The sequence below is a fragment of the Telopea speciosissima genome, chromosome 11 (assembly GCF_018873765.1).
Source record: "Telopea speciosissima isolate NSW1024214 ecotype Mountain lineage chromosome 11, Tspe_v1, whole genome shotgun sequence".
NCBI lineage: Eukaryota > Viridiplantae > Streptophyta > Magnoliopsida > Proteales > Proteaceae > Telopea > Telopea speciosissima.
The window spans coordinates 49,629,740-49,650,693 of NC_057926.1; the positions used below are offsets into that span (position 1 = coordinate 49,629,740).

At 37.4% G+C, this 20,954-nt stretch overlaps 1 protein-coding gene across 1 annotated transcript; it reads right to left on the minus strand.

The window, feature by feature from the left end:
- Nucleotides 1-14,583: 14,583 nt before the first annotated feature.
- LOC122645972 (U-box domain-containing protein 21-like) lies at nt 14,584-16,132 on the minus strand. The gene has a single exon (XM_043839406.1). It carries the CDS (start codon nt 16,100-16,102, stop codon nt 14,771-14,773), a length of 1,332 nt encoding a protein of 443 aa, XP_043695341.1. The 5' UTR covers nt 16,103-16,132; the 3' UTR covers nt 14,584-14,770.
- Between the last annotated feature and the right edge of the window lie 4,822 nt (nt 16,133-20,954).

A 20,954-nucleotide genomic window follows, 5' to 3' on the forward strand; every position in this document is an offset into this window, starting at 1 on the left:
ATTTGCTCCAGTGAACTCTACTTTTTTACGACGCTTAAGGTTGGGTCATATTGGAGTGCATATGATAAATAAGTTAGTAAAGATAGACCTTTAAATAGTCTGAAGGTGGAGTTTTCGACATGTGAATCCTGTTTATGAGGACAAATGACTAGGAAGCCCTTTTCCAGCAAGGGTATGAGGGCCAATAGTTTGTTGGAGTTAGTCCATTCTGATGTTGTGGTCCTATAAATGTTCAAGCCCGATATAGATATATGAAATATTTGGGACTTTTATTGATGGCTATTCTTGACATGGGTATGCTTATCTAATGCATTGGAAGTTGAAAGCCTTAAAAAGTTCAAAGAATTTTGTACCGGGGTTGAGAATCAATTGGGTTAGTATATTAAATTTTGTAGATATGAAGGATGAGAATATTTGTTAGATGAATTTGTGGACCATCACAAACATGTTGGGGTTGTCTCACAGTTGGCAACCCCAGGGCACCACAACAAAATGGTGTGTCAGAGAGATGAAATCGTACCCTATTAGATATGGTTCGTTCAATGTTGAGTTATAATGATTTACCTCATTGTACATGTACAAAAACAATAAACAAAAAGTTGGAGTCTCGTATAAATAGGTGTTATTGTTTGGGATATCCCAAAGGTATCAGGGTATTATTTTTATAACCATGCAGATTAAAAGGTTAGTGTAAGTAAGCATACTACTTTTCTAGAAGAGGATTTTATCTTGAGACAATCTAATTTTGTGGTTATAGAAGAGTTATCTAATGACCAGGTTCCATCTATATATCATTTGTACTAGCAAACTTTATAGCTGCAACTCCCAGTGTTGCATTAGAACCCCAAGAGATTAAATGTACTGGGAGGATTATAAGATCTCGAAAAAGAGTTCTACATTATGTCTGATTCTATTGAACTAGACCCAATTACATATGCTGAGGCTCTTAGGGATTTGGATGTAGTTAAGTGGTTAGAGGCTATGCGCTTAGAAATAGACTCTATATTCCAACTACGTTTAGACTCTTGTTGATTCACCACAAGGCGTAAAGCCAATTAAATGCAAATGGATTTTAAGAGAAAAAGAAATGTGGATAAGAAAGTAGAGTGTTTCAAGGAAAGATTAGTTGCAAAAGATTATACACTAGGAAGATGACATTGCTTATGATGAAACCTTTTCTTCTGTGACAATAATCCAAAATTGTCTATAGCCACATACCATGATTATGAAATCTAGCTAAATGTATAGATTGCATTTCTAAATGGATAGCTTGATGAAGATATCTATATGATACAACCACAAAGGGTTTGTCTCTCTGGGAGAGGAAACCAAAGTATTCGAGTTGATGAGCTGGAACATCCATTTTTATCAAATCATCAAAATGTTTGGGTTTGAACAAAATATGGATGAACCATGTGTATATATAAAGTTCAGTAGGAGTGTAGTTTGCTTTCTAGTCCTATATGTGAATGATATATTGTTCATTGGGAATGTTGTGGACGTATTGACATCTGTAAAGGTGTGGTTGTCTCCTAATTTTTCGATAAAAAACCTTGGTGAAGCAAGTTACATATTTGGTATAAAGCTTGTGAGAGATCGCAAGAATAAAATGATAGGTTTGTTACAATCCAACTACATTGATAAGGTTCTCGTTAGGTTCAACATGCAAGATTTCAAGAGTGGAAATATTCCTTTCAAATATGGATTTATGTTATCCAAGTTTCAGTGTCCTCAAACCATTGAAGAAATGAGGCTATGAGGAGAATTCTCTATGCATCAGTTTTGGGAGTCTCATGTACGCAATGTTATGTACTGACCCAGATATATGTTATGTTGTAGGGATTGTGAGCATTGATATTAATCCAACCTTGGACAAGAACACTACATAGCCATAAAAAAATATCTGCAAATATTTGAGACCCAAAGACTATTTTTAGTTTACGTATGACTAGTTATTAGTTCTAAGTTATATGGACTCTAATTTTCAGACTAATAAGCCACGTTTGGGATGGTTTTGTTTTGGGTGGTGGAACAGTTATATGGAAGAGTTCCAAATAGAAGTCTACAGTTGACATAAAATTTTTTTATCTAGATCCTATAGCAAATAGTTTGTCACAGCGTTTTTAGAGACATGTTGAGAACATGTGACTGCAGCATATAAGTAATTGGATTTAGTGCACAAGTGGAAGATAATTGGAAGTGTGTCCATAAAATTAATAAATAAATTATTTATTTATGATTATGACTGTATAACATTAATGAATTTCTTTTTTCCAAAACTTTTCACCTTAAATTTTTTATAGTTAGGGAAAGAACTGGGCATGGTCATCACGTTGTGTGTGCCAACGAATGTTGATTCGGGGACACAAAATGTCTATGTACATATTTTGTGTACATTGGATCTATTCACATGAGAATCTTTAATGGAGTACTATCAGTTGTTTGAGGACAAGATTCTCATGAGTAGTTTTCAACTAGTCTCCAGACTTATGAGGTCCTTATCGTTGCATCCATACATTATGGGTAATGTAGTCCTAGGTAGGAAAAGTCCCACTAGGAATCAGGGTAATAGGGTTATGTAATAGGGTTGGCCGAATGGGACAGATTTGGCTAATTAGGGTAAAATTTAGGGTTAGGGTTGAATAATGATAAAGGGGTTTATAGGGTTTTAATATGCAGGTTTAGGAGGTCTTAATGATATAAAGATGTTAGGGTTTGGAGGGGTTTTAAAATTCTGCAGTTGGGCAGAATCGGGTTGCAGGTTTTAGGGTTTAATGGAGTGAGGGGATGGAAGGGTTAGAGTGCATACTAAAGGCTAGGGTTAAGGTCGAATGTGGGGATTGGTGTGGGGAATATAAGCTGGAAGTAGGGTTCGAAAGTGATGGCTAAAACTGGAGTTATGGGGGAGTCCTAGTGGAGGTAGGAGTGCAGGTTTAATGGAGAATTAGGGTTTGATGGATGGAGGGGACTGTGGATTAGGTCTAAGGGAAGATGAAGGATGATAGAAGAAGGTTTAAAATAAGAAAATAGGTTCACACTCACTGTATTGCAGGACAGTGGCAGCAACTTGATGATTTGAAAGAGCCTTCCGATCTTCACAATGCAAGGAGTTGCAAGAGTCCACCTACCCTTTACCACCTTGAGATCCACAAAGATATACACTCACAAAGAGCAGCAGCAATGGCAGCAAGCATAAAGCTAATTTTTATTAATCAAATTCGTATCTAATGTTGGCCTCCCTTACAACTTATATAGAAGACTCAAAAATAGACTTAGACGCTAAAAAAGAATGGCCTAACCCTATCCGTAACCTCTTAGGTAACTTAAACTGACTAGGAAGCTAGAATACTAAAGGAAATAGACTCAAAACATGGCTGGACTTATAAAGTCCTAATCCAGCCCAACTTATATCACATGACCAATTAAGTTGTCACCTCACCACTTAATCAAGTCACATGATCACTTAAATTGAACCAATTGGATGCAACCAACTTGAACCGGTTTAATTAAAAAACATAAAAATAAACTAAGTATTGGGCTAATCCTGTGTGCAACCTATATACCCATATTTTAGGCCCATAAAAGTGGCATATTACATTAGAAACCCATTGGGATCAAATGCCCAACATGTATGTAACTCAACCCTAGACTTATTCCCAATGAAACAAGCCCTATTTGGTGATGAATCTGCATCAACTCTCCCTAACTTGACAAAATTCGTCCTCGAATTTTGTAGTGATGAAGAGGAATCAACATGTGATCACCAGCTTTGACCATTCCCAAACAGAATTCCGGTGAAGTAGGAACATTGGGGATAAAATCTCCAAGGCGTGGAGCTTTTACTTCGAAGAACCATGTTGGCATAACAAACTCTATGTGTTCGTTTTCTAAATCAGCAGCAACTGTAAATTTCCTATCCGTAGAGTCTTCAGTGCTAGCAACCTTCGCATCTAATACTAGAGACACAAGCTCCACCTCTTCAAAAATAGTATCTTGAATGCCAATAATTTCTTGTGGAGTGTTCTCAATCACCACTTCATCTTCCATGTCCTCAACCTTGTATACTTTGCTCTCTTCAGTAGTTTTCAACTTGTCTCCAGACTTGTGAGGTCCTTATCGTTGCATCCATACATTATGGGTTTTGGTGTACTAGTGGATGATGTCTCTCAAATTATATATAGTAGTTACTGGATTCATGGTGTTAGTTTGCAGACGAAAGAGATGTATAACAAGGAATCCACTTTCATATTAGGTGAAGATTAGGGAGTGAGAGTATCTGAACAAGTTTCACTTTTTGTAAAATGTTTACAAAAGTTATTTCTGAAATTTTAATATTGTATGACTATTTATTTTAAAAAATGTTTTAGAAACGTTTTGAGATACCAAATTGGTCTCTACGGCATTATGACAAGCTTAGTTTGTGACAATTATTATTTCCATGCGTAAAAGATTTGCATCAAATCGATGGTTTACTATTGACACTCTAGGGTGAATAATAATTATATCTACTTATGATGTACTTGATGATAAATATCTTTAATTGAGAATTATTGGTATTTTCCAATAGGCATTTGTGGTGGATTTCCTAGAAGAGTGTGGATGTCCATACTCTACTAAGTGGGCGAGCCTTGGTGCAACGATTAAGTTGTGCTATTGTAACCTGTTGGTTGTGGGTTCAAAATTTGGAAACAGCCTTTCCTAGATAGCAGGGGGGTAAGGCTGCGTACATTTGCCCTCCTAGATCCTACAGTAGCAGGAGCATCGTGCACTGGGTTGCTCTTTTTTTTCTCAATCTACTAATCATTCTGTAGAGAGTGATATAGCAGAATAATAACCCAATCAATACCCTGATAGATGCGGTTTGGAGTTCAATAATGTCTAATCTAATGGGCATGATTGATTGGTGTTGGGAATTAAAAATGACAAAGAAGAGTAAGAATATAACTTTGTTTCTCAGGGAAAAGCCAAATCTGTGCTCCAAACTTCTGTTACAAGTAGTCCTGCATTTCATGATAGAAGGTTTGAATCTTTATATATTGCTTCCAAAATGAGGAATCATTTTACCCACCTTTGCTCTTATCTTGTACCTTCTTTTCTTCCCATGGAGTTTATGTTTTAGCCAACACAAAAACTAACACCAGATGATTATAAAAATTTAAATCACATCTCACACTAAAACATTGAAGAAGTAATTAATCAAACAGAAGTTCAAAATAAGATGTAGAAAACAACTAGAAATAATCTAATGCTGACTTGCACCAGACCAACTGAGATGATTGAAGAAGGCATTGTCAGGAGGGTGGATGCATCACTTTTCGGATAAGTCTTAGTAGGCCTTAAATTTATGCCGCCGCCGCCGCCGCCACCATAACCTCCAGTTCCTCTCCCTTTCCGGCCACTCAAATGGAAGATTTTCACTTCCTCAGATCTTCTTTGCCCATGATCTTCCTTTAACCCAATTGTCACATTTGAACCTGCAGAATAAATCAAATTCAAGTATAAATCATTAAAAATTTCCAACTTTCTGTAGCAATTCTTCTCAAAACCATTAACTTATAAGTCCTACCATGTTGCTGCTTTAATAGGTCAGAACCTGCATTTGTGAGGGTAAGATTGCTTTCATGAGTCAAACTGAAAACTGCTTGAGAGAATAAGATGAAGAAGAGCCATATATTTAGCAATTTTAGCTTCATATCTGATTGTGTATAAGAACACAAAATGATCTTTGTTGGGTTTTCATGAATTGGTTGGTTGGGTTTTATAAAGACAAGAAAAGATGGATATCCAAGCAATGGTGAGACAGAGAAGAACAATAATTTTTAAATCTTGATAGTTTAATGAAAAGGTGATTGGCAAAGGCAAAAATGTGAAATATTTAAAATGTGATAGTGGATCTGATTGTCTCCATGCATGAGTTACTGATGACTTCTGGAACAACCAATCTCAGATGCATTGGTGTCAATTTAGGGGTGTCAAAAGTTGGTCCGAACCAAATCGACTGAAACCGGTCTGAGTTGAAATCGAATATAAGCTTATTGGATCATGTTTCGGATTGAGGCTTTGCAACACTAAACCCAAACCTGACCGAATCAAAACCCGATAAGACACTGAATAAAAAATTGGACCAAAACTAATACATGCATTTTGTTCAATATTTATGAATATATTTACATGATAACCGAACCCAAATCGAATCGATAAGAGAAATAGATAAGAAACATAAATCAAATCGAAATTGATGTAGAGGAAATATCGGATGAGTTCCTGAGCCGGTTGGCTGACAGAACTCCACCCGAACTAGTCAGAGATATTAAGTAGCATAGGTCAAAATACATAAATCGAAGATCTCGACGAGCTCTATAGGGGCTAGTGCCTTGGGCGATGATGTATGCGTTTTTTTGGCCCTTTTCGTGCGTTTCACAGGCCAAACGGTCTGCCGACGTTTCAAAATTTGAATTTTGATTTTTGATTTTTGAATTTGTTTTCTTCTTCCGTAAGCAAGCCTCTCTATATTAGGGTTTTTAATGCTCCTTTGTAATCAATTTTGTATTTTGAATAGAGTTCTCCATTTTTTCTACTTGTGGATTCAAGTTCGTCGACAATAAAACGAGATCTAAACCGGCCCCCACCCCTTTCCTTCTGCGTCAGAAATTGATGCACCCTTATTGGATCATGTTTGGACTTCCTCATTCTCACGTTAAAACTGATGAAACCGAACCAAAACCAGATGCACTCATGCATGACCTAATTGGCTAGGGCATAGGATCAATACTTAGGTGAGTCGAGCATGAGCAGCACAGCTCAACTATCAAGTATCGATACGTTCTGTCTTTCAACGCTTGAAGGGATTGTTTCTTTATGAGTTGGAAATGAAAAGAATCTATTTGCTTTAGGTGCCAATTTCTGAAAGTTCGAAAGAGTGGAAGGCATCTTTGAATTTGATTCTTTAAACCCATTAATGATCAGTGGAGAGAGTGAAAGGAGATCAAAACAGATCTATTCTTTCAACGTGGATGGAACATATGAGGGAATATGATACGATCAACTGTTTTTTTCTAGGAAAAAAAAACCCTCCCAAAAGAAAAAAAGGGTTTCTGTAGGGACAAGCACATGCCTAAGAATCAAGAATGTATGCTACAATCTCAGGATCTGGATCCTCTGCAGTGCGGCTGGGCGTCCAGCGCAATCGGGGCAGCAGGGCCGTTCGATGTATTGGAAAAAATCAAATCGAGAAGGAACTTGTAATCTGCTTTGAACGCGTACTCGCTATCTCAAAGGAGATATTTGCCCCCACACGACAAAAATCACCTTCAGGACTCAACAAACCAATAAAAAATGAAACACAGGATTTCTTTGGCCGGGCGCCCTACTGTGCTGTAGAGGAGCCCAATCCACAATTTCATTGATGATTTATTTTTTGGAGGGGGTGGGTGTTATTGGTGAAGCCTGATCTCAGTCCAGAAAGTGTTGTGGTGATTCTTTGGCGGGTTAAATTGCCTTCAAAATGCGTCAGAATGGCCTAAAAGTGCTACAGCTGTAGAGTGCGTCGAGATCTTCGATTTGATATGTATTTTGACATATGTTGGCCAGGTTCAGGTCCGAACCAGATTGGATGGATCTCTTGGGTCTCTAGGGGTAGTTCTGTACTTTTTGGGTTAGGGTTTTCTTATAAAGCTTTATTATCTCTTTGAGAGGTGTGTGAGATTTGAGGGTTTGTAATTTTTGCTTCAGAGAAGTAGTGAAACCGCTCTATCGCTTGGATGTAGTCTTCCTACTTGGGGGTGAACCACGTAAAATCTTATCTTGTGTGATTGTCTTTTTTTTCTCTTTGTTTTTCTTCTGCAAAATCGCTATTATTTTGTAATTAAGAAACTTTGATATATATAAAGAAGGGTGATACTATGCCTCGTGAGGTATAACGCTAAACTAGTTACCACTAGGCAATTAATGGGTTAGTCCATATAATATAGAACCCCATATACATCTCAATGACCAAATTTTAGAGACTGGGATCCTCTCCAACGCGCATCCGATGGTTGGGCAGCACTTGCTGTGTGGACTTTCAACAGGGATAAACAAGAAGAAGAGATCCCCTTTTATCCACTTTAATTCCCGCATCTAAATGGTTGTCAAGCCTGCACCATGTTGTGCAGTAAAACTGCTTATTTGGTTAGCCGACATGAATGTCACTTCACCCATTAACACAAAGAACACTAAAGTTTTGTAAAAAAAGCCAACAGCACTTGAATGATTGAGCAAAAAACTATTCTATAAACTTTCTAAAACTTTCTATGGAATGTCCTTGTAGATGTATGGAAAGCAAGAGACAGAGCTAGTAGATTGGATCAATTCTACTATTCATAAAGGTTTCATAAAACCACTGTAAGAATCATAGACTGTAATTTCCACAGTAATCACATAACCCGCCTTGTTGGCAGTCAATTTGCATTATAATCCTTACAGGATCCCAAGTACAAGAAAAGCCAAAATGAAACGAAAGCCATGATATTGAGACCCTTAGAGCTGATCGAGGGTGCCCATCAGGTGGTGTGGTGCAGGTGTGGCCTTCCCTGCCTCTAGGGCAAGCTTATTAACTCCAGTCACTGCACAGAAAAAGTGAATTTGAAAAAAAGAAAAAGTTGATTTGCTGGTTTCTCGGGTCTCAGCTGGGTTGTAATTCTTTTTTTTCGTCTGGGTTTAATCAATTTTTTATCCACAAACAAATTTGATTTGTAGTCAAAGACTTCCGCCACTGCAGGATTTGGGAAGGGATCATAATGTACGCAGGTTTAATTCCCTTTCGCCGAGAGACTACATCTTGACTCAAACCCACAACCATTAGGTCACTATAGAACAACCTTACCAAGGTTCGTCCTCTTGAAAAGCAAATTAAAGGACCCATTTTAGTGGTGGACCATTAAGTAAATATATGACACATGCATCCTGGCAATGGGCTGGGTTGGGCCGGGGTTTTTAAAACCCAGCCCAACCCTAAGGTCTCTTGACTCAGCCTAGGCCCAACCCTGACAAGCGCATCCCAACCCAGCCCAGCATTGGACCTGAAATTTCCAACCCAAATCTGCGTTACGAACTGAAACGCTTAGCCTAGGCCCTGTTTGGGCTCAGGACGGGTTTGGGCGGGTTTGGGTTTTTTTGACATCCCTATGACAAATACAATACATGTTCAATGACCATCATCTCTTCTGACTGACTTGAGTTGTGTATTGACCAATTCAAAGATCTGGTCTTCAATGTATTTAGAGTTATTGCAAGTCAGGAGTATTCTTGCCAATTGGTGTATTGTGTCGTCTCTTTCAGCCTTTTAGGGATTGAAGAGGTCACCACTTATTGTGTAATAAAGGCTTTTTCAAAGCATCAAATTGTTCACAAAAAAAAACCCCCCCCCCCCCCCCCCCCCCCCAAAAAAAACCAACCCAGACCTGTACAAGAGCAAAATGACAAATTATATAAACCTATGTGTGCATTTCTCTCTATAAGATGAAGAAAACCCATTAAAAATGTGACTAAAATTAGAGATTGAAGATATAAGGTTCCCTAAAGCACTCTTAATATCATTTTATGGTTCTTTACAAAGATTCCAATGGTTTGACTGGCCTATCATATCTTGTCTTGATCTTTATCTTCTCAAGTGCGGTGCACTGTCTAGTGGTGCACCTTAAAGTAGATCTGACGGTAGGCAATACACATATTCACCTTTAAAATCTAAGAACATGTTCTTAGCCACGGTCAGATGGACTTTTGCACTTGAAAGGATAAAAGTTGAGCTACAATTTTTAACCTTCACTGTCATCAGCTCTTTCATGATTGTGTGTGTCATAGACAAGTGCAGTGCACGGGAATCGCAAAAGTCCATCCAACGGTGGCTAAGAACATGTTCTTAAATTTTAAAGGTGAATATGTGCACCACACTTGAGATGATAAAGATCCACTTTACAATCCATCTGACACATTTTAGGTAAAAAATAGTCACACAACTTCACAATCATAGGATGATTAATTTTTTGCTTAAATTCTTTGTGGAGAACCATAAAATAGTAGTAAGAGTGCTAACAAACCAGAAAAAAAGTATATGAGGAAATCAAAGGGAATATAATAGGAGTTATATATAGTGCAAGCTTTTCATGGGTGCAACTGAGACCTTACTTTTTTTGAATCAGTTAAAAAAAAAAAAAAAAAAAAAAAGGAAATGAAGGAAATGGCAATGGAATGAGACAGGACTCTGTAAAGTTGAAGGTTACTCATTCCTACCTTAGTAGTGGGACTGAGGGGAGATAAGCCAGTCGCATTGTTTTTCCCTTTCAATGTCAATGAATGGTCATAATCTTCTTCTTTTATTGTGTGAAATCCCGAAAATGGCTAGTCTATAAAGTCCCATCTAACAGCAATGAAGGTGACGGGTGAAGGAATGACACAGTAGAAAATATGCGGGCTAGATAGCGCTAACTAATAGCCGAATCTATAATGTTTTTTTTTGGGTAATTTATACAGACCGTCCCTGAGGTTTGACGAAAGGATGATTTTATCCCCCAGTTTTGAAAAATTCTGTGTACCTCCCTGAGGATTACAAACGATAACAAATAAACCCATTCCGTTAGTTTATGACTAACACTGTTAAAATCAAAAGGTAAAGTGACAAAAATGCCCCTTCAAGAAAAAAAAAAAAAAAAAAAAAAAAACCTTCAACTCATCTTTTCCAAACCGATCCTGATTCACTCTCCTTCCTTTCCCTCTTCCATTTGCTTTAGGTTTTAACTCATTTATATATGTGTTTCTAGCTTTTGCTTTTAACTCTACGATCAACTTTATTTCTGTTCAGAATCTAGGGTTTGTTAATTGTTACCATCTTCAAAATTGCAGTTTAAGTTCAAAGAGTAATAACTAATGGGATTTTATGCTGCTTTGATTAGGTTAAAAAATTCCGGATTAATGAGATGGAGTTGTCATTCACGCAAGGTCGCTGGAACTACAAACGATGGGGTGGATTTGATCTTGTATTGAGCGCAAATGCGAAACTCCCGGAGTTGAGTTGTGGGCTGTCTTCGATGTCCCCAAGATCAGGTCAATTCAACCTGGAAAAATCTGACCCACACCTTCTCGGGTCTCTTCTGTACTTCAATTAACTTGTATGTCTGCACAATTTCCTCCCCATCTCCTTCTTCTCCGCCCGGGTTTCCTCTTCTTCTATTTTTTCTGCTCCACATTTCTTTGAACCACAGCCGACAATGGATTCCAGAGAGCTTGTGGCAGCCAATGGATTCTGATTTTGCAGTGGGTTTGGAAAAATGGGAATAAAAGAAAAGAAATAGGGATCCGATGGTTATTGGGAGGGAAAATGGAAAAGGAAATCAAGACATGATGGGATCAGAAATGATAAATTAGTTGAGGATGGGTGCGGTCATGGCTGGAATTCAGATTGGGGTTTTGTTTAGACAAGGATGTGAGTTAGATTAGAAGTGAAAAGTAATGGAGAGGAGAATCGATGATGGTGGGATGAGGGTTTTTAGAATGAGAATGATAAAAAAATAAAGAGAAAAGAATAGGGATGAAAGGAGAAATAGGGTTAGTGGAGATGATGACGGTTTTAGAAGAGATGGGTTTTGAGAGAGGGTCGGTGATGGGGTTTCGGAAATGGAAGATGTATTTGCTTTTGGGCTTGGAATCATCTACTGCTTATGCTTCTCCACATTGGAGCTTTCGACCATTCTCGGGTACCCTAAGATATGGTGCTCTGCCATAGGAGGTTGTTTTTACTAAGAACCTAACTCCCTGGTTGAAGTTGCTCCCTTGTCGAGATAAAGTTGGGCTTGCTGTTCTAATGGACTCTATCTATAGCCTGCAACTCATCTTTCCCCAATCGATTTGGGGAAGATGAGTTGTAGGTCTTTTTTTTTTTTTGAAGGGGCATTTTTGTCACTTTACCTTTTGATTTTAATAGTGTTAGTCATAAACTAACGGAATGGGTTTGTTTGTTACCGTTTGTAAACCTCAGGGGGGTACGCAGAATTTTCCAAAACTAAAGGGTAAAATCATCCTTTCGTCAAACCTCAGGGGTGGTATGTGTAAATTACCCTTTTTTTTTTTTTGGGTAGGTACCTATTCTTTTCTATTTCATGGGGGAGGGAGGAACATGAGAACCTAGGGCTTGAATCTAGGGTTTAAGATCATTTATTTAGTTCAAAACAGCTTTTATATAAGAATGTTGGATTACAATTAAGAAGGATATTAGTATTATGGCTCTGACAACCCCACCCAAGTGAAAAGTTATGATTCTCAAAAATTGCACTGAAAATCAATATTATTGGCTTGATCGAGTGGATTTTTGTCAGTTTAACCGATCCAAAAATTCTTCATAAATCTTCTCTACATCAAGAAATCTGTCCTATCTTTAATATCAAATTATGTCACGTTTTTAATGAGTTTTCATATCATATGAAAAAAATGCACACGTGTTTAATTTGCTTAATTTTCCCATACACATTGGCGCCCTTATGTTTTTATATATATGTATGAAAAGGAAAAAGATGATGAGTTGAAGTCTTTGTCATCTTTATTTTAAGGAAAAAAGAAGCTATCTATGGATCCCACAGACTCTCTCTTCACTAAATGCTCTTGGACGATTTGTCACCCTCCCCATTATTGGTGTAAAGCTTCCCTATGGCATCGTATCAAACCTTCCTCCTTATGTTAATTTGGTATTGATCTATAGACTAATTAGCCTAAGCTTGATTAGTTTTAGCCTATACCAAAGTTGCTAGACTTGATTAGTTTTAAACTATATCATATTGTTATGCAGGTCTAGCCACTTAGGTTTGGATTCACATAAGTTAAGTTAATATTTTGGTTTAGTTTATTAGGGAAATACAATCAGAGGTTTAGGGGGCTAGCAAGGATTGGTAACCTCCATGAGCTTCACAGCTAATGCTCCCAACATGACGAAAGATGAACCAAAAATTAGGGAAAAAGAACTCTGTCCGGGAGTGTGGTCTACGTCAACACTCTCATGAGTCTATCTCTCTCTTCTCTCCTTATGAAAGACATATCTACCCCGTGTTTTGAGGAAGAGAGAGATAGACACAAGAGATTGCTGGCGTAGGCCACACTGTAGGATAAAAAACTGCTTCCCCAAAAATTATTGATAAAAAGTTGTTACCTTGAAAAGGGTCTTAAGGAGAAGAAAGCATATGCAGGTCCATTTTTAGGGTCAAATCAACCACCATGAAAGAGAATATTTAAAATAAAAAAATTTTATTATCTTGATTTTTAGGTTAAAAACTGGATCCATGGGAGAGATCCATAATATCTCTCCTACCCATCACACTTCACATTAGACTTAGATCCTATCTAAAGGTTATGCTTGGATTGGTGGTCAACATTAAAGCTGTGGTCCAAAGCTTGAAGTTAGTGAACCAACCTACTTCACCTGCCATTGATTGATACTGTTATAAAAGAAATTTCATTATTTGAAACTTAACTTCACCCTTGCTTTGTCAGACCCCAAGGTCCCCAACTCATTAATTCAGATTTCAATTTAAATGGAATTAGCTAGTTAGGTGCCCTGAAAATCTAGAGTTATGGGAAAGTGAAAAAGCGCTGGGTGTCTAGTGTACAAGATTCTCGCCATCGCAAGGTCTGAGAAGGGTCATAATATAAGTAGTCTTACCCCCACAAACTACCCCCACTTTGTGAAGAGATTCTAGACTTGAACCTGTGACCACTAAGTTGCAATGGAACAACCTTAATGTGCATGCTAATTAATGTATAAACTGACTAAAAAAAAAAGAGAGAGAAGGCACCCAGTAGAAGATTAGATACATGGTTAATCCAGACAATTTCCTAGATTTCAAATGGTTGGAATTGCCACATTAGCTTGCCATGTGACAAAAGTAGGTGGATGTACCCTTTGAAGATTCCCTTTTTAGATCTCTGAACCACAAAAAAATTCGGATAGACCGGTTAAAGCCCGACCTAGATCGTACGATTAGTAAATGGTCCAGTGCTAGGCTTAGACCGATTATGAACTGAATACTCTCATTATTTGTTTGTAGCCCGACGGACACTCAACCACCACTGTTACCCAACTGCGCTCTAACCGAACGTTTAGGCCCAATTAGTCTATTTCTAGCTCGATTAACATAAGCCTGATTATGGACTGGTAATTGACCAGTCAAGTAGAAATGTGTCCGTGCTTAGCCTATGACAAACAATCAGTTACAATGCGAGGCGTTAAATTGGTGGAGACCGGTTAGGAACCTGATTATGAATTTAAGACAGCAATTTTGCTAAAATAATCGCGCCATTGAGTTGCCATCTCTATCAATCCACCATAAAAATTGAAGGAAAAATAGAAATTATATCTAAAATTAAGATCACTAATTGATTATAAATACTATATTGCTAATAAAACCTTGCAACAATCAACAGAATTAGATCCAACTTATGAGTTAGATCCCAATTATTCACCCCTTTAACACTAACCACAACCAATTAACCCCCCCCCCCCCCTCTCCCTCTACATCCTTATTGATGTTGCAAATTCTCAACAAGTTGAGATTGCAAGACATAGACAAAACACATAATTATTTTCTTAACAATAGATTTAAGACACAATCAAAGCTTCAAAATCTCCAAATAGACCAAATAATATATAGGTATAAATCTTTTCTCTTTTATTTTTCCCCTTTGAATCAATATATAAAATTTTGATCACCAATATAAAAAATGGTATATTCATCAGTACACTTTTGTACATTCAAAATGATCTTTTGATCCCCTTGAAATCCATTGAATCAATACACTCACACTTGTCTCTGTTTAGATTCAACCATTTCAAAAGCTCACTTGCCTTCTCCTTTGTCATCTCACAACAACCAACTTGTAAGAGCAACAATAGTTTCTGGAAAGCACCCACTTGCAGAGCTTCAACTAGAACACCTCCATCATCCCTCTTCTCAAATTTGCAGAGCTTCCAAATAATGGAAACAGAGAACTCAGTAGCCATATCTGATACTCTCAGAATCTTCTTAACTATAACTGGTATGGTTAAGGCATGACTATAAGCTTTCTCTCTAGCTTCTTCACTGCAACATAACCCATCAAGAACACCCAAAGCCTTCTCACACAGACTCTTCTCTGTATCAACAAGGTTCTCAAGTAGTAATTCTACCAAACCCATATCTGCAAATTCTGTTCTGATCTCATCTCTTGAATTGAATGATGAAACCATATAGTAAACAACCATCAAAGAAGCTTTAGTAGAAGTAGGGCAGATGGGTTCTTTGATTAACTTAACTATTGCTTCTTTTGCTCCTTCAATTCTTGCTAAGGCATCAACATGTTCTTCACCCAAAGAAAGCATCTCTTTAATGGCTAAAACCGCGTTTTGTCTTGAAGTAAGATCACCAGAATTCAAGAACCTTACCAAGCAATTTAAAGAATCCGGTGAAGCTAAGGATGAAGCAGCTTCCCTATCAAGTGGAAACATTAAGGTCAGTGCTGACAAGATCTCTTCCAATAGCCCTGAAAATTTCTCAAACGAAATTGCTGCAAAAGCTTTGAAAACCGCCGATAAAGTCCAGCCGGCGCCATTAGCCTTGATGCACTTCTTGTTCCGATCACTCTCCTTCCCTTTATTCCTGATCTTCATCACCAAATTCCTGCACTTGGATTGATCATTAACCCTTGTGGAATCCATAATTTCAGAAAGAATCTCCATAACCTCAATTGAGGTCACTGGAACTCGAGGGGTTGGAATCCTTTCGATGCCATAAGATCGATTCTTGACACACCAGTCTTGGATCATCTTCCTTATGGTATGATTCGGTATCTGTTCGGCGTTGATCAAAGCTTGATTTGTAACAGGACAAGTGTAATTGCCGGATTCGATCCAGGACTCTATACTTTCGCGATCGTAGGTGATTCCGGTGGATAATGTGACAGGGTCCTTCATAAAGTCTAGTGAAATTGGACACCTGAAGTGGGTTGGGATGGTGACTTCCAATTCTGGTTGTTGGTGGTTATCACCGGCACGGCGGCCACCGCCGGCTTTTCGGCTTCTCCGCCTCCATGTCGAAATCGAAATCATTGTTTGGATGAGCTGAAAGACAGATTAGAACTGAAAGAATTATTGTGTTTTGTGTTTGTGTTTATTGTTTGTGAAGATTGATAAAAGGGGGGGAATTATATATAAATGTGTGTTGGGTAAGAGAGTTGGTCTAATAATTCAAAGTTCAAACACGGTTTATTAAATGTGTTATTTTAATAGACAGATGGAAGCGTTCAAACAAAAGAAGGTGAGAGAAGTGGGAATGGAAGGTAATGTTGGGAGAGGGGGGGTGGAGAGGGGGTGGAGAGGGGATTTGAATATTTGACCGTTGAAAAAGAGACCCGTCAAAGAGAGGAAACGGTAATAGATTTGAAAACCGTGAGGGTTGACGTGTTGACCAAAAGCTGTCAACGGGAGCGGTGTGACCGACTGACTGGCTCTTCCCCTTCTTTCTTAATTTTTGTAAAGGCTACGAGAGAATTGGTCTTTGTCCCTTAGTGTTTTTCAAGTTTTCCCTTTCACTCACGGTTTGCTCTTGTTCTTAACGCGCCCTAGACACGCACTTGACGCTAAGCCATAGCCCTTAATTCTAAAGGACTCTACCCTCTATCAGGGGTGTCAATTGGTCAATTTGGTTTGATTTTATCAGTCCATTATTGGGTTATTATTGGTTCGGTTTTATTTTTCATATACATAAATTAAAAATAATTGAAAAACATGTATTTTTTTTTAATGTTTTTTCTATTTTTATCGATTTTTTATGGGTTTTTCTTCGATTTCGATCTATTCAATCAATCAGTCCAATCCAATTCAATTTCTATCAGTTTGGAAAAAATTCAAATCGAAACCAAACCAATAGAAGTTTGATACATTTTGATTAAGTTTTTCCCAATTTGTTTCGATCGGTTCCGATGCTGAAATTGGCACCACTCTCTTAAGCATGGACTTGGGGAGTTTCTTTGGTCTATGCATGGAAATGTGAAACCGAAGACTAGCTTCCTAGTGGCAAATAGGACACTTGGCATTCTCTAGAAGTATGACAGATGAAACCCCCACTGGTTAATTGGTTCCCAATTGATAGAGTCCTTTCAAAAAGTCACATATCAAATTTGGTGATTTTTCTCAAACATACAATTCGCATCAGCATCACATAGATGTTTTTTCTTGTGTGTTTCAAGGATTTTGATTTTAATAGTCATAATCATTTTCAATTTTTTAAAAATATATTTTTATAAGGATAAAGTTTTCTTCCACCCATAGAAAATTGTTCACCCACCATCCTAAGATTCACAAACCCCTCTTCGGGTTTTGGTATGTTCCAAAATACCCTCTTGATACCCATTCCCACCCTCTCCCACCCTTCGATGAATGGATCCCCGAATAAAGTTGATTTAATGATATTTATATGGGGAGGTGAATCCTTAGTCGTCATGTGTTAAGTTCATCACAATTTCATAAAGTATTTAAAAAGGAAGAAAGAACGCCACCATGCCACGTATAAGGTACGCTAAATGCCTCCATGTGTCTATCTCTCTCCTCCCTATATACGCCTCCTATTGCAAGAGCAAAGAGATAGATACAAGGAGGTGCTATCATACAGTACATAGTTGGACAAGAAACTTAATCTCATTAAAAAATTATGAGAAAAGAATGTATATGCAACACCTTTTACATACACACTCTCACACATTCTCTTTCCTCTTTCATCATTAATAATAAATATAAATCATTTATTGTATACTCCGACACTAGTTGAAAATTGAAATGGATGTTTTTCTCTTTAGTGTATTTGATGTCAATATACAATGCTAGTTTATAGATCCTTCTCCATTTATATGAAATAATGCGATAAGTTTCATGGATAATCAATACTCAAAATTTCTACCTCGCTTTTTCGTGTGGCAAACAATGAGTGTCGCTTACAAAACCTCTCTAAGCATGCTTCTCTTAAAAAAAAACTTTTGCCCATATTTAATGATGGAATGATTTGATTTTTTATAAATTGGAAGACGTGTCGTATTTTTGTTGTAAGAGACTAGCCTTATGGGGTGTTGTGTTCCTAAAACCATATTACCACCATATGTGAGACAAACTTGGGGTTGGGGTGGGGATTGCTTCCTAGATTACCTCTAGAAACTAGAAAGGGAAATCAATCTACCATGTATGGTCAACTTAATTCAATCTTTCTCTCAAATGTATTATTTTATTATTTTCTCTCCTCTAAATATGTGGGTTCAATGTGAATAATATTTTTAAGAACAATCATCGATGTAGTGTACAGATTTCACCCCACACTGGCGCCATAGGGAATTCTCTCCCTTAACTATTATATCAAATATCTTTCTTTTTTTTTTGTGTTTTTTTTTTAACTTTTCCTCTCTAGATATAATAAACTGCTATCTTAGTTGTGTTTTTTTTTTTTTTAGGTGATAGGAAAATTCAAGATTAAAAAGAAATAAAACGATTGTGCATCAACAATTATATGCTGCTTAGATACACAGATAGATAAGATAAATAATAGTCTCAAGATTTGGTTTACATTGATGGAAGACAATTATTCTGAGATAACCAGATAAAGTAACAAGCTATCGCAACAATGTGCATACAAAAGAAAATGCTTCTCCATTTTGGAAAAATTATTTGTAGTTAGAAGCAAATCAATCAGTTAGAGAAATGAAAATGATTGCAGGGTCTCAGTGTGTAACCCCAATGGTCCTGTTGCTGCCCAAAAGCGCTTAAAAAACAAAACACATGATAAGAAAAGATGCCACAATGTTTTTTATTCCTTATGACAAAATACACAAATTGAATCTAAAGATTTAATCATATATTTAATCAATAACCTACCAGCTAACATTTTTCAAAGAAAGTTTTTAAACGTATGATGTACTTTAGTATTCACAAGATGGTCCAAACCAGAGTTCGGTTCCTCTGCACATACCAACAAGTGAACGTGCATGTGAGCGCCAACCACTTGTCCTATTTTTGCCATTTATAAGGGGTGGAGACAGTTTTATGAAAACAAAATTAAAATGTGATTGGGAGGTACGTGCAAATGATCCATTCTCTCCAAACCATTCAGCTACCAATAACAATAGAAGAGTCAATACTATTTTGAAAAAGAAAAGCGAGTAATTAATACCGTTAGATTATTCCAAATAATAGAACTTCTTTTCGTAAAGTATTTGATACTTCGCCCACAAGGCACATGGGTTAGTTATTAATCTCCATGATAATATGAGTAGGAAAGCCTGATTTGTGCATTCTAGTGTTGTGAAATCCTACTCCACCCAAAGATGTTTGCCTGCACACTGAACTTCAAGAAATCAAAGACCATTTTGGTGAATTAAAAAATTAGCATTAATGGAATTTAACTTTCGATAGATCGAGTTAGGAAACCAAAAATAAGACATCCAATACGTTGTGACAGAGTTAAGAACAGATTTAATCAAGACAATCCTATCAGCTTGGGACAAAAGAACTTATTATCCATGTACTTCACTTTGTTTAAACCCTTTCTTTTACTTTTTTTTTTTTTTTTTTTTTTTTGATAAACCTAAACTTTGGAATTTGAGTGAGTAAAGAGAAGAAGTAAAGTTACCTTTTTTTTTTGATAAGTAAGTAAAGTTACCTTTATACTCTCGAAGAGCAAACCAGGCTGTCGTTCCTGACTTTAGTAGGAACATCAATCTCAGACTTGGATTCTAGCAGTCTCTTACGTCTCAGTCATTGGCCCATTAGTATTTTCTTTTCACTACACTCTTTGTACCATTGTCGAGGGCAATTAAAAGTTGGCATTAACTCATTAAGGCTATTTCGGGTTGAGAATATGGTCCAACAAAGAACTGGCGGATCCCAGAATTGGACCTGAACTGACCTGCTATGAACCGAAATTGGCCCACCCATTCATTTATTGGTCCAATTTTGGATCAATTTTTTGGAATCGATTAATTTATTGGTCCTAGTCAATTCTGATCCAATTCTCCCAATGGTTACAAAACCGAAAGCCCAATTAAGAACCGCTGGAATCGAAACCGTTAAGGAACTGTTTCAAAACTACCGCGACTGTTTTTAGGGTCTCTCTCTCTGTGTGTGTGGTGAAGAGAAGTTCCACATCATACCTTGGGATCTTTTGGTGTCTTTTTCTTTCAATTTTAGATCTCTTTACGATTTCTTCTGGATGAAGCAAAAGCAGAATCTATGATATGAAAGTTATGGGCTCAAAAGATAGGGATAGGTTTATTTTCACCCACACAGCCAAACATAGACCATGTGCTTGCTTTGCTATAGATGTTGGTCCTTATCTAACCAAAAAAACATTCCTAAATGAGTTTGCACTGAAGGATTCTCATCTCTGTCACTGTACACATAACCATCAAAACTTGAAACCAATTTGGGCCTTGTTGGAGTGTGACAATGGTAGGTCCCCTACTTCATCTTGCCATCTTCGAAAAGCCCATTTGTCGCCATTCAACGCAACAGTGAAGTTTATAGAAATCCGATCCACCCATTAGTTAACGGCGCTAGATCTCAGGTTTGGAACCAATTAGCTTATTGTCTTTATATTGATTCTGATCGCATAGTGTCAAAACCATTCAAGAACCAGACTGATTGCCTAGAACAGAACCAATTTACACCCCCAGGCTGATGTCAACTCAAGCCCAACCCATCCCAGCCCAGCTCAGCCCAACTTGTTTGGGTTAGGCTAAGGTCTGTGATATTCAATGTGGGCCATTGTGACAAGATTCCATTTTTCCAACTTGTCCTTATCAAGGTGGGCCCCCAATGAAAACACAGCTCTGGGTCCATGGATAATGGAATTATTAAATGCCCCCTTTTTTTATTTTAGAAATGTTGGGTCCAAGTCAGATATAGAGAATATATTGAGACT

What these genes read in the sequence shown, in the direction of transcription:
- LOC122645972 (XM_043839406.1), bottom strand. Translation starts at nt 16,102, where the DNA reads ATGATTTCGATTTCGACATGGAGGCGGAGAAGCCGAAAAGCCGGCGGT.